Source organism: Oncorhynchus keta, chromosome 5 (genome assembly GCF_023373465.1).
Source record: "Oncorhynchus keta strain PuntledgeMale-10-30-2019 chromosome 5, Oket_V2, whole genome shotgun sequence".
NCBI lineage: Eukaryota > Metazoa > Chordata > Actinopteri > Salmoniformes > Salmonidae > Oncorhynchus > Oncorhynchus keta.
This window is the reverse complement of record NC_068425.1, coordinates 28,493,423-28,506,817: the sequence shown is the minus strand read 5'-3', so window position 1 is coordinate 28,506,817 and position 13,395 is coordinate 28,493,423. Positions and strand designations below refer to the sequence as shown.

General features: G+C 44.0%; 1 protein-coding gene across 1 annotated transcript in view; it reads right to left on the bottom strand.

Moving 5' to 3' along the window:
• Positions 1-268: 268 nt before the first annotated feature.
• Positions 269-13,395, bottom strand: part of LOC118382482 (voltage-dependent T-type calcium channel subunit alpha-1I-like) — a 167,259-nt gene continuing 154,132 nt past the window's right edge. The window contains exons 32-35 of the mRNA XM_052520010.1: positions 12,600-12,737; positions 10,126-10,312; positions 4,187-4,455; positions 269-3,836 (exon numbers count right to left, since the gene is read on the bottom strand). Coding sequence (XP_052375970.1) covers positions 3,141-3,836; positions 4,187-4,455; positions 10,126-10,312; positions 12,600-12,737 — 1,290 coding nt within the window. The 3' untranslated portion in view covers positions 269-3,140. The remainder of the gene's footprint in view (positions 3,837-4,186; positions 4,456-10,125; positions 10,313-12,599; positions 12,738-13,395) is intronic.

The window sequence follows — 13,395 nt, the reverse complement described above, 5'->3', positions numbered from 1 at the left end:
GTTAAAGTTGACATATGTACACTTTATTCTCTAGTGGTTTGATCTCTCGACCCAGAGTTCTAAATTACCTCGTGTTCATCTGATCCAATGGCAGCCTAGCTCTTTCCTGATTGGTCTCCGGAAAGTCAGAAATATATTCTGTTAGTGGCTGTTAGTTCAGAAGGCAGAAAAACTCCACAATGACATGATTGTTTTCTCAGAAAAAGGACATGATACAACAGGCTACAATTATACTGTGGTGAGATAAGAACTACTATGACATCATGTACTCAGGGCAAACACATAAGAACATTTATTGCTGTGCCGTTGGGCTTACCTTTGATGCCATATTCATTGACTTAGAGATTTATCTGGTCATTTATGAGAACATCTTTGAAGCTAAAACAGCCCTTCAAGGTCACGTTATGGTTCCTGTCAACCCACACGCTCATGTTTTACACCTGGAGGTTGAGGTCGCCCCTAACCACAGATCTGGAATCAGATTACCCAACCCTTTATTCTAACCTTAAAGATTAAGGGGATGAACTAATATCTGACCTTGTATCAGTGGTTAGGGGCAACTTCTACCTATTCCCACCACCATTAACCAAGACGGTCCAGGTGTGGACTATAATAATAAAGTGGCATCTCCTGAAGTTATAGTAACAGACAACCCATAGCAATAACCACTCACTGATATCCCACATGTTACAAACATGTTAAAGACAATCACCAGTGATTCAATTAAATGTCAATGAAGTTCATTAAACAGATCAAACCGAACTTTGCTCATCACCTCAATGAGAACCCCCCCCCCCTCCAAAAAAACCCACCAGGGATACAAAAGTGTATTCTAGGTCAGGCTAAGATGGCCACTTCATCTCAGATGTACTGAGTGGCATACCAAAAGGTTGGGAAAAGATGCAATGTTTATTCATCGTTACAGTGACAGCTTGATATCAAAACTAGGGTTTGCTACTACAGATGTGTGTTAGAGAGAGAGATAGACTGGGTGAGTGAATTGCGTATCTTTTAAACGGAGAAGCATCCTATTGCAATCCCATAACCATGCTAACGAACATTGATGTGTCAATAATTAGATGTGTCATCATGTATTGGTATGACACTCAAATTAAAGCTTTCAAAAAGATCAGCAATGTTTTTTCATCTTGGTGTTAGCATAGGAGGCTAAGCTAAGCGACAACACTCCCTGTTCGTCCCGGGAATGTCTGTGATTAGGAAATGTTCTCCTGTGCTGCGAAATTATGGCCCTTCCCTCCTTTGGTCTTCATTTGGGATTCCAAAATCCAAAATTCCAGGAGGAACCGAAATTCCCAAAGTTACGTGTCCCCAAGGGAACTTTTTCTTCAGCACACAGAGCTTATTTACATTTTTTTGCTTGGTTGTTCTCTCCACACACTTTTAATAATAAAAAGTATATATTTTTAACCCCACATTATAAAAGTGAAAGCCACCTGCAGACAAATGGTTTTCGACAATAAGTTATACGAGAAATCGTACGGGTAAGGTATAGGTTAAGGACAAAGTCATGACAACACTGTCACGCTCCTATTCTGTATTCTAAAAAAATATTGGAATAGAAACCACTTTATAATTATCATCCCAACATTGACATCTTGATACACTTCGGTATATATATTAAAACTCTTGGGTAAAATGCAATAATTCCATCATGCAGGCAAACTGCCTCCATCTTCTAGGAGGTTCTATTGGTCTGGAATTCATATCTCTGATATATTCTTCCTTTCTTACTTTGGCAAAGTGACAAAGAGAAAGAAGTGACAGGTTTGAATTTCACACACCTTCCATTGTGAAGCAACTGTATGCAGGTGTGAGTTTTTCATCTCCCAGAGTGAATGGTGCTCGTCTCGTCTCCTCAGGTTGTTTGTCTCAGGAGGGTCAGTGTCTTTGACAGAGAGAATTTGCTACTGTGAGTGAATATAGCAGGCTGTCCTGTCTCTCTCATTCACTCCCTGTCCTTCTCTCTGAGTGAGTGACGTTGGGATAAAAGAGCCTATTTCACAAACTGTTGCATGCATGAGTGGGATCATAGTATGGTCTCTATCTCTGTCTCTCTTTTTCCTGTTGTTCTATCACACACACACACACACACACACACACACACACACACACACACACACACACACACACACACACACACACACACACACACACACACACACACACACACACACACACACACACACACACACACACACACACACACACACACACACACACACACACACACACACACACACACACACACACTCCTTCCTGAAAAGTACTGATGGAGGGAAGGGGTTAGGTGATGGTGATGATAAGTTAACGCATGCTTTTGCTACCTAAGTCTCAGCTCTTCCACTATAACAACTCCTTCTCAGGTGATCTCTACACTACCTCTGTTCAGCCTAGACCTCCTCACCCCTCTTCCACTCCACACGCAAGGACCTGTAGCCTCCGTCTACCACAACAGATCTGGCTTCAGCCCTCCTATATCGTCACGTACATTCAGGCTCATCCTACACTGCAACGTACATAAAGCCTCCTCCTACAATGTGATTTACAGCCACACTGAAAAATAAATCAAATCTGTTGGCTTGATCAGCTCAGTTTTGTTAGATATTCTATTTTTGCATTTTAAACTTCTGTGAAGCCGAACAAAACATGAAAACAAACAGGACGTTCAGACAAAATGTTCTCGTTAGATCTCTGTCTCAGCTTGTCTCTGGCTACGTCTTCTATGTATATCTCCCTGATATGATGATGCAGCCCTCCTGGTCTGTCTCCTCCTCTGGGGGTCCTTCTCCTCCACAGGGGTATGATGGGGGGTCCATCCCAGCCCCCCACACCCCCACCACAGGGGTCACACCTGTAATCCCGTTTAACCTTCCACCGTTTGACCTCTGACCCTCCACACCTGAACCACTGCCACAGGGTAGCACAAAATGGGACAGGGGGGGGTCATAAACAAATATTTATAGAGCGAGAGGGAGGGGTTTGGTTATAGGAATTCACGGGATTACATCACACGTTGTCAAAAACGTCAAACTTCTCTCTGCCTGAGGGGGACGGAGAGGAACAGTAAGGGGTTGATGAATCCTAATAGGAGCGGTAGTAGACAACAAGGGATTCAGGCTTCATCTGTTTTTACTACAGGACCCTACTGTTGTTTGGCTTGAGCTTTTCCCCTTGAGGTCCGGTGCCTCTCCCAACTGTCCCTCCTCTCCTCTGCCTCCCCCACTCTCTCCCCAAGGGTTGGCCAGGAAGCCCTGGTGGTCCAACTCCAACCCTAGGATCTGTCTCCCCTCCCCCCTCCTCGCCCCCTGATTCAAGCTCCCAGTGCTGTTGCATTTCTTCACCCCCGACGGTGCCAGGGAGGCGGGTGAGAGCAACGATGTGAGCGACAGACTGCTTAGCGTCTCCGACAAGTGTTCGCTGTTGCCCGCCTGGCTGGAGCCACACCCCCCGATAGACAAACTGATCCCGATGCCCAGGTCCTCCAGGTCACATGGAACAGGGTCTATGGAGTCTTCCCGGGTGTAGCCGGGGCTGATGCTACCCCTGCCGCTGCTCTGGCTCCGCTGGTGGCCCCGAGTGGCCTGGAGGGTGAGGGCAGGGCCTGACGAGGGGCTGGGCCGCGGTCTCAGAGTCTGGCCTGGGGGGCAGCTGGTGGGGTCCTCAGGGAGCGGGGGGCAGAGCAGGGGAAGAGGAGGGAGGGGGGACACCAGGTCTTGAGGGGGCGAAACACTGAAGCTGAGTCCTTCCTCTAGGGTGGTCTGGAGGCTGCCATCGGAGCTCCTCTTGGCCAGAGACGAGTCACTATGGGACGGGTACTGAGGGCAGAGGGAGAGGGGCAGATGTGGAGTGAGATATTGTAATAAATAACAACATTAGAGTCAATGTTTGACTGACTACACTGTAGGCTGTGCAATGTGTACTGTACAGTCTGTTGGTTGCTCTGGTGGCAGTGTATGGGGTACAACACAAAAGGGTCATAACAGCACCAAACAGTGTGGCGGACACTCATTAAAGATAACAAGGGGTGGACACATACATTTGCCAATCAGAGGGAAGCCTGAGGTTTGTGTACATTTCTCGATCTAACATTAGACCCTACAGGAATTACATTATGCAGTGTGTTGGTATCTGTTACATACAGTACATACAGTAGGCCAGTTCTTACCTGCGTGCAGAGCACCCGGCTGTTGGCTCCTTGGGAGCGCAGGGAGGACCAGGAGGCCGGGGAGGTGAGTCTGAGGCCCCGTGAGGGGCGCCCTTCTCTGGCCCTGGGGGGCGCCGGCAGGGCCGCTGCTGCCACGGGGTGGAAGAACTCCGCTGGCAGACGGATAAGAGCAGGAGAACCAGAGGCACTGGCCGCTCCTACTCTTCCTCCTCCTCTTCCTCCCTCATCTGATCCTTCTCCTGCCTTAGTGCTACTACAGGAGGTGCCACCTGGAGACAGAGATAAAGGCTGTAAGGCAAATATACTATTCCATCTAGTGTTGTTTCCCGAGTGAAACAACACATAAATACAATCCATTTAGCCTGTAGGGATAAACAGTCATTACTGATATTGATGATTAAACTAACAAAGACCTTGCAAATAATGCACATCATTCCAGGGAGAGCAACAATGACACTGTACTGTACTGTGATGTCTGATTCACTCTATTCATGGATTGCACATTGCGTTACAATACTGTTCTGAAGATTCTATTTAGGCCCTGGTTCTGACTGAATGTTTTACTTAATACATTGTCAATTGGAGCTAATGAAGATGAATGAAGATTTAGTCTAAAGTGCATTATAGTGGTTTGGAAACAAGATGGCATTTCAAAAGGAAGCAACTAATTAGTAGGAAAACCTGTTGTCATCATTATGATGTTGCCAGATTGACTTAAGATGCAGTATAACTTTAGATAACTAGCTAAAATTGCAGGGCCAGGACCGGATTTTAGCTAGCTAACGTCGCTAGCGAATGGCAACATTGCCATCTCTCTAAAGTACACTTTACGACATGATAATGATGGCAAATATGTTTCCTAGTAATTATTTGCCTTCTGTAGCAACGTCATAGTATTTCCAGGCCACTATAGTGTAAACAGTCATTAGGCCCCTTTCAGAATGACTGGGCATCACTCGACTTTCGGGCACCACTATGGCGGAGAGCGGCTTGAGAACGTTCATAACAATGTCATGATGCAACGGAGGTGCAACCCATGAATACACTCTTCAAAAAAAATAAACTGCTATCTAGAACCAAAAGGGTTTTTTCAGCTGTCCCCAAAGGAGAACCGTTTGAAGAACCCTTTTTGTTTCCAGGTAGTACATATTTGGTTCCAGGTAGAACCCTATTGGATTCAATGTAGAACACTTTCCCCACAGGGTTCTATATGGAGCCCATATGAGTTCTACCTGGAACCAAAAACGGTTCTACCTGGAACCAAAGAGGGTTATCGTATTGGGACTAGAGGTCGACCGATTATGATTTTTCAACGCCGATACCGATTATTGGAGGACACCCCCAAAAAAAGCCGGTACCGATTAATCGGCCGATTTTTAAAAATGTATTTGTAATAATGACACTTATTTTAACTTAATATAATACATCAATAAAATCAATTTAGCCTCAAGTAAATCATGAAACATGTTCAATTTGGTTTAAATCATGCAAAAACAAAGTGTTGATGAAGAAAGTAAAAGTGCAATATGTGCTATGTAAGAAAGCTAACGTTTCAGTTCCTTGCTCAGAACATGAGAACATATGAAAGCTGGTGGTTCCTTTTAACATGAGTCTTCAATATTCCCAGGTAAAAAGTTTTAGGTTGTAGTTATTATAGGAATTATAGGACTATTTCCCTCTATACCATTTGTATTTCATTAACCTTTGACTATTGGATGTTCTTATAGGCACTTTAGTATTGCCAGTGTAACAGTATAGCTTCCGTCCCTCTCCTCGCTCCTCCCTGGGCTCGAACCAGCAACAAAACAACAATTAGCGCGCGCTAACTAGCTAGCCATTTCACTTCGGTTACACGAGCCTCATCTCGGGAGTTGATAAGCTTGAAGTCATAAACAGCGCAATGCTTGACGCACAACGAAGAGCTGCTGTCAAAACGCTTGATGCACAACGAAGAGCTGCTGTCAAAACGCACGAAAGTGCTGTTTTAATGAATGTTTACGTGCCTGCTTCTGCCTACCACCACTCAGTCAGATACTTAGATACTTATATGCTCAGTCAGATTATATGCAACGCAGGACACGCTAGATAATATCTAGTAATATCATCAACCATGTGTAGTTAACTAGTGATTATGATTGATTGTTTTTTATAAGATAAGTTTAATGCTAGCTAGCAACTTACCTTGGCTTATTGTTGTGAAAACTTGAAATCGACCCTAATTAATCAGCCATTCCGATTAATCGGTCGACCTCTAATTGGGACAGCTGAAGACCCGTTTTGGAACCCTTTTTTCTAAGAGTGTAGGACCAACCTGCACTGTGATGGGCTGGCTATGTACAGCTCAGCTTAGCTCAGCTCAGTTCAAATCAAATAAACTGGGTTGTAGTACACCGATTGGTGTACATAAATTGGTTGCGTACACCCATTTAAAGATTTTATTGCAGGTTTGGCTCAATAATGTGAAAACATAAGATATACTTTACAGTGCCTTGCAAAAGTATTCATCGCCCTTGGCATTTTTCCTATTTTGTTGCATTACAACCTGTAATTTAAATTGATTTTATTTGGATTTACACAAAATAGTCAAAAGTGGTGAAAAAAAGGTTGTTTCATTCTTTTTTAAACATTTTAAACGTGGTGCGTGCATATGTCTTCCCACCTTTGCTATGAAGCCCCTAAATAAGATCTGGTGCAACCAATTACCTTCAGAAGTCATATAATTAGTTAAATAAAGTCCACCTGTGTGCAATCTAAGTGTCACATGATCTGTCACATGATCTCAGTATATATACACCTGTTCTGAAAGGCCTAGAGTCTGCAACAGCACTAAGAAAGGGGCACCACTAAGCAAGGGGCACCACCAAGCAATCAGCACCATGAAGACCAATGAGCTTTCCAAACAGATCAAGGACAAAGTTGTCGAAGCACAGATCAGGTTTGGGTATAAAAAAATATCAGAAACTTTAAACATTCCACGGAGCACCATTAAACCCATTGTAAAAAAATGGAAAGAATATGGCACCACAACAAACCTGCCATGAGAGGGCCGCTCACAAACACTCACGGACCAGGCAAAGAGCGCATTAATCAGAGAGGCAACAAAGAGACCAAATATAACCCTGAAGGATTTGCAAACTCCACAGTGGAGATTGGAGTACCTGTCCATAGGACCACTTTAAGCCATACACTCCACAGAGCTGGGCTTTATGGAAGAGTGGCCAAAAAAGCCATTGCTTAAAGAAGAAATAAACTAACATGTTTGGTGTTCGCCAAAAGGCATGTGGGAGGCTTCCCAAACATATGTAAGAAGGTACTCTGGTCAGATGAGACCAAAATTGAGCTTTTTGGCCATCAAGAAAAATGCTATGTCTGGTGCAAACCCAACACCTCATCACCCGAGAACACCATCCCCATGGAGCATGGAGATGGCAGTATCATGCTGTGGGGATGCTTTTCATCGACAGGGACTGGGACTGGGAAACTGGTCAGAATTGAGGGGATGATGGATGGCGCTAAATACAGGGAAATTCTTGAGGGAAACCTGTTTCAGTCTTCCAGAGATTTCAGACTGGGACAGAGGTTCACCTTCCAGCAGGACAATGACCCTAAGCATACTGATAAAGCAACACTCGAGTGGTTTAAGGGGAAACATTTAAATGGCCCTGTCAAAGCCCAGACCTCAATCCAATTGAGAATCTGTGGTATGACTTAAAGATTGCTGTACAGTGGAACCGATCCAACTTGAAGGAGCTGGAGCAGTTTTTCCTTGAAGAATGGGCAAAAATCCAAGTGGCTAGATGTATCAAGCTTATAGAGACATACCCTAAGAGACTTGCAGCTGTAATTGCTGCAAAGTATTGACTTTGGGTGGGGTGAATAGTTAAGCACGCTCAAGTTTTCATTTTTTTTTGTCTTCTTTCTTATATGTTTCACAATAAAACATATTTTGCATCTTCAAAGTGGTAGGCATGTTGTGTAAATCAAAAGATACAAACCCCCAAAAACTATTTTAATTCCAGGTTGTAAGGCAACAAAATAGGAATAATTCCAAGGGGGGGTGAATACTTTTGCAAGTCATTGAATTAGTCCATATACAGTGCCTTGCAAAAGTATTCGGCCCCCTTGAACTTTGCAACCTTTTGCCACATTTCAGGCTTCAAACATAAAGATATAAAACTGTATTTTTTTGTGAAGAATCAACAACAAGTGGGACACAATCATGAATTGGAACGACATTGATTGGATATTTCAAACTTTTTTAACAAATCAAAAACTGAAAAATTGGGCGTGCAAATTTATTCAGCCCCTTTACTTTCAGTGCAGCAAACTCTCTCCAGAAGTTCAGTGAGGATCTCTGAGTGATCCAATGTTGACCTAAATGACTAATGATGATAAATACAATCCGCCTGTGTGTAATCAAGTCTCTGTATAAATGCACCTGCACTGTGATAGTCTCAGAGCTCCGTTAAAAGCGCAGAGGGCATCATGAAGAACAAGGAACACACCAGGCAGGTCCGAGATACTGTTGTGAAGAACTTTAAAGCCGGATTTGGATACAAAAAGATTTCCCAAGCTTTAAACATCCCAAGGAGCACTGTGCAAGCGATAATATTGAAATGGAAGGAGTATCAGACCACTGCAAATCTACCAAGACCTGGCCTTCCCTCTAAACTTTCAGCTCATACAAGGAGAAGACTGATCAGAGATGCAGCCAAGAGGCCCATGATCACTCTGGATGAACTGCAGAGATCTACAGCTGAGGTGGGAGACTCTGTCCATAGGACAACAATCAGTCGTATATTGCACAAATCTGGCCTTTATGGAAGAGTGGCAAGAAGAAAGCAATTTCTTAAAGATATCCATAAAAAGTGTTGTTTAAAGTTTGCCACAAGCCACCTGGGAGACACACCAAACATGTGGAAGAAGGTGTTCTGGTCAGATGAAACCAAAATTGAACTTTTTGGCAACAATGCAAAACGTTATGTTTGGCGTAAAAGCAACACAGCTCAACACCCTGAACACACCATCCCCACTGTCAAACATGGTGGTGGCAGCATCATGGTTTGGGCCTGCTTTTCTTCAGCAGGGACAGGGAAGATGGTTAAAATTGATGGGAAGATGGATGGAGCCAAATGCAGGACCATTCTGGAAGAAAACCTGATGGAGTCTGCATAAGACCTGAGACTGGGACGGAGATTTGTCTTCCAACAAGACAATGATCCAAAACATAAAGCAAAATCTACAATGGAATGGTTCAAAAATAAACATATCCAGGTGTTAGAATGGCCAAGTCAAAGTCCAGACCTGAATCCAATCGAGAATCTGTGGAAAGAACTGAAAACTGCTGTTCACGAATGCTCTCCATCCAACCTCACTGAGCTCGAGCTGTTTTGCAAGGAGGAATGGGAAAAAATTTCAGTCTCTCAATGTGCAAGACTGATAGAGACATACCCCAAGCTGACTTACAGCTGTAATCGCAGCAAAAGTGGCGCTAATAATTATGGTCCTTCTGTAGCTCAGTTGGTAGAGCATGCGCTACAAAGTATTAGAATGTATGCACACATGACTGTAAGGGGATAAAAGCTGAAATAATATTTTATATTATTATAATTTTGCACGCCCAATTTTTCAGTTTTTGATTTGTTAAAAAGTTTGAAATATCCAATAAATGTCGTTCCACTTCATGATTGTGTCCCACTTGTTGTTGATTCTTCACAAAAAAATACAGTTTTATATCTTTATGTTTGAAGCCTGAAATGTGGCAAAAGGTCGCAAAGTTCAAGGGGGCCGAATACTTTCGCAAGGCACTGTATATATACTATATATACAATATATATAGAAATGTTACTTTGTTTCCCAACCCCTCTGATATACACACACATATACAGCAATACACATTAGGCTGGAAAGGCTGGAGCAGAGGGTATGACTGGACTCACCAGGGCTGTGGTGGGATGGGGTCTTGTGTCTCTGATGGACCCCCACCTCCACCAGGAGTGGAGCCCCCTCCTCGGCTACTGAACTGTGGGCCCTGCAGTGCCTCGACCCCCCTGTCTGGGCCTGGGTCAAGGAGTCCCCTCCTCCGCCAGCCTCCTCTGAGCCCTGGGAGTCACTGCCCCTCTCCTCCTGGGGGGAGAAAACACACATGTTGACACACACTGTACCTGTTTCTGTTGTCTGTTATTATAATGAAATGTGGAGTGGGGCATAATAGGGTGCAGTACTGGACTTCATTATTAGTGAAGGGAGTGTCCAAGCTCCTAGCCTGCTAGCATACACACTTAGTCTCTGAGGAAAAGAAGAAATCTCTTTTATCTCCAGAGATTCTTTATCTGCAATGGACTTCCTGGTTCAGATAAAAGTGCAATAAAATAAACGCTAAAAGTGATTCCCTAGGACCTTCATCTGGATATTACTATCAACTATGAGCACTTCTGATTCAAATCCCATCTAGATGACTGATTATGGCCCACATCAACCCTGGTAGCCAAGTGTGCTATCTGGACACAGCCGGAAGGTCTCGGTCTCTCAATTCAATTCAATTTAAGGGCTTTATTGGCATGAGAGACACATGTTAACATTGCCAAAGCAAGTGAACTAGATAATAAACAAAAGTGAAATAAACAATAAAAATTAACAGTACACATTACACTCACAAAAGTTCCAAAAGAATAAAGACATTACAAATGTCACATTATGTGCAAATAGTTAAAGTAGAAAAGGAAAAATAAATAAACATAAATATGGGTTGTATTTACAATGGTCTCTGTTCTGCACTGGTTGCCTTTTTCTTGTGGCAACAGGTCACATATCTTGCTGCTGTGATGGCACACTGTGGTATTTCACCCAGTAGATAAAGGAGTTGATCAAAATTGGGTTTGTTTTTTAAATTCTTTGTGGATCTGTGTAATCTGAGGGAAATATGTGTCTCTAATATGGTCATACATTTGGCAGGAGGTTAGGAAGTACAGCTCAGTTTCCACCTCATTTTGTGGGCAGTGTGCAACATAGCCTGTCTTCTCTTGAGAGCCAGGTCTGCCTTTCGCAGCCTTTCTCAATAGCAAGGCTATGCTCACTGAGTCTGTACATTGTTAAAACTTTCCTTAAGTTTGGGTCAGTCACAGCGGTCAGGTATTCTGCCACTGTGTATTCTCTGTTTAGGGCCAAATAGCATTCTACTTTGCTCTGCTTTTTTGTTGTTAGTTCTTTCCAATGTGTCAAGTAATTATCTTTTGTTTTCTGATTTGGTTGGGTCTAGTTATGTTGCTGTCAAGGGGGCTCTGTTTGTGAACAGAGCCCCAGGACCAGTTTCCTAATGGGACTCTTCTCCAGGTTCATCTCTCTGTAGGTGATGCCTTTGTTATGGAAGGTTTTGGAATCGCTTCCTTTTAGTTGGTTGTAGAATATAACAGCTCTTTTCTGATTTGGATCAGTAGTGGGTTAAGGCCTACTTCTATCTATCGTGCTTGCTTGCTCACACACACAAACAGCTAAGTATTACTATTCTTGTGAGGTAAATTGAACCAATGAGCAGAGAATGAACCAGACCAGGAATCAGCGTCTTGGGAAAAACTTAAATACTTAACTTGAATAATGGAGAATGTAACGATGCAGATTTTTTAAACCAAAAACAACAAACACCAGCACTCGAAACTCACACAGGGGAAACATACAGGAAACTGAATTCAAGAACTAACAAACGGAAACAGAAAACACACCTCTCTTACAGGGAAATAATAAGACACAGTCCAATAAAAGTCTCTAGACCGCCCTCTGGTGCCAGGAGGAACCATGACACATAAGTATAGTAAAATGTGTATAAACACACAATCCCCCACCCCCACACACTCCTACTAGCATCAAACAACTAGAGTGAAGGATAACGCACAGGGAGGGATGATAGGAAGATAGCGAGGGATGGGGCAGACAGAGGTGTAATTGCCGGAGGGGGCTAAAGGAAAGGGAGGAACGATGTAGTAGAGGAGAAAGAGGAAGATAGCCCTCACAGTCTAGAGGGGAGGCAGTGGACTGAATGGATTTCAATTCCTGAAGGTCTCTGTACAGGAGATTAGAGCTTCAGCAGGATTCAGGATTTATTCTTATGCCCCTGGAACTTTGTGCCATGCTTCCTTTATTGGAATGCAAGTATTCTTTCTGTACTGGAGACCAAGGGAACCCACTGTCCACCCCCTCTATCACCCCATCCTCAGACCTGAGCAGACCTGGGTTCAACTAGTATTCAACATCTTAGCCTCTAAAGTGCAGACCTTGCCTTATTGCTACTGCAGGATGGCTAAAGCATGCTCAAAACTATTTGAACCCAGGTCTGCTACCCAGTCCCACGTTTCAACCCCCTCCATTGGCCTCCAAAACACCCTTCCCATTTATAACCCCTCCATCTCTCCATCTCTACCTTTCCCTCCCGCACCAGCAGCTGGTGGACACTCTGGTCGTCCAGGCTGAGGTCATCAGGTAGGGCCGGAGACGACGACTTGTCTGACATTTGGTCTGACCTCAGAGATGCCTGCTCTATCTCTGCCAGCCGGATCTGCTGTAGAGGGGGAGGGAGAGAGAGAGGAGAGAAGGAGAGAGGGGGGAGAAGAAGCGAGAGAGAGAGAGAGAGAGAGAGAGAGAGAGAGAGAGAGAGAGAGAGAGAGAGAGAGAGAGAGAGAGAGAAGGGGGGTAAGAGAGAGAGAAGGGTGGGAGAGGGAGTGAGAGAGGGGGAGAGAGAGATTGGGAGGGGGAGAGAGAGGGGAAGAGAGACGGAGGTGGAAGGAGTGATGGAGAAAAAAAGGGGGAAAGGGAAAGTGAAGGAGAGAGAGAAAGTTATCTAAAACTGAGAGAGAGAATGGACACATAAACCAGAGACAATTGAAATCCAATGGGGTGAGGGAGGGGGCCGTTATATGAACATGTGCCTGTGGGTGAGTGAGACAAAGAGATTCATAAAGAGAGATTCACGGCTCATATACAGCAGTAAATTACCACTGCAGTATGCTGGAGGCAAGAGGAGAGCGGGAGGGAGGAGGGGAGAAGGAGGGAGGAGGGGAGAGAGAGGTAGGGAAGGGAGGGGGGTAATTAGAAAAAGGGAGCAAGACAGAGAGAGATAGAAGGTGGTGAAAATAGACTGGGAGAATGGAATGTGTTCAGAGAAACAGAGATAAATGCCCCTGATGTTGTCAGGAGAAGTTTAGGGCCCTAACTATCAC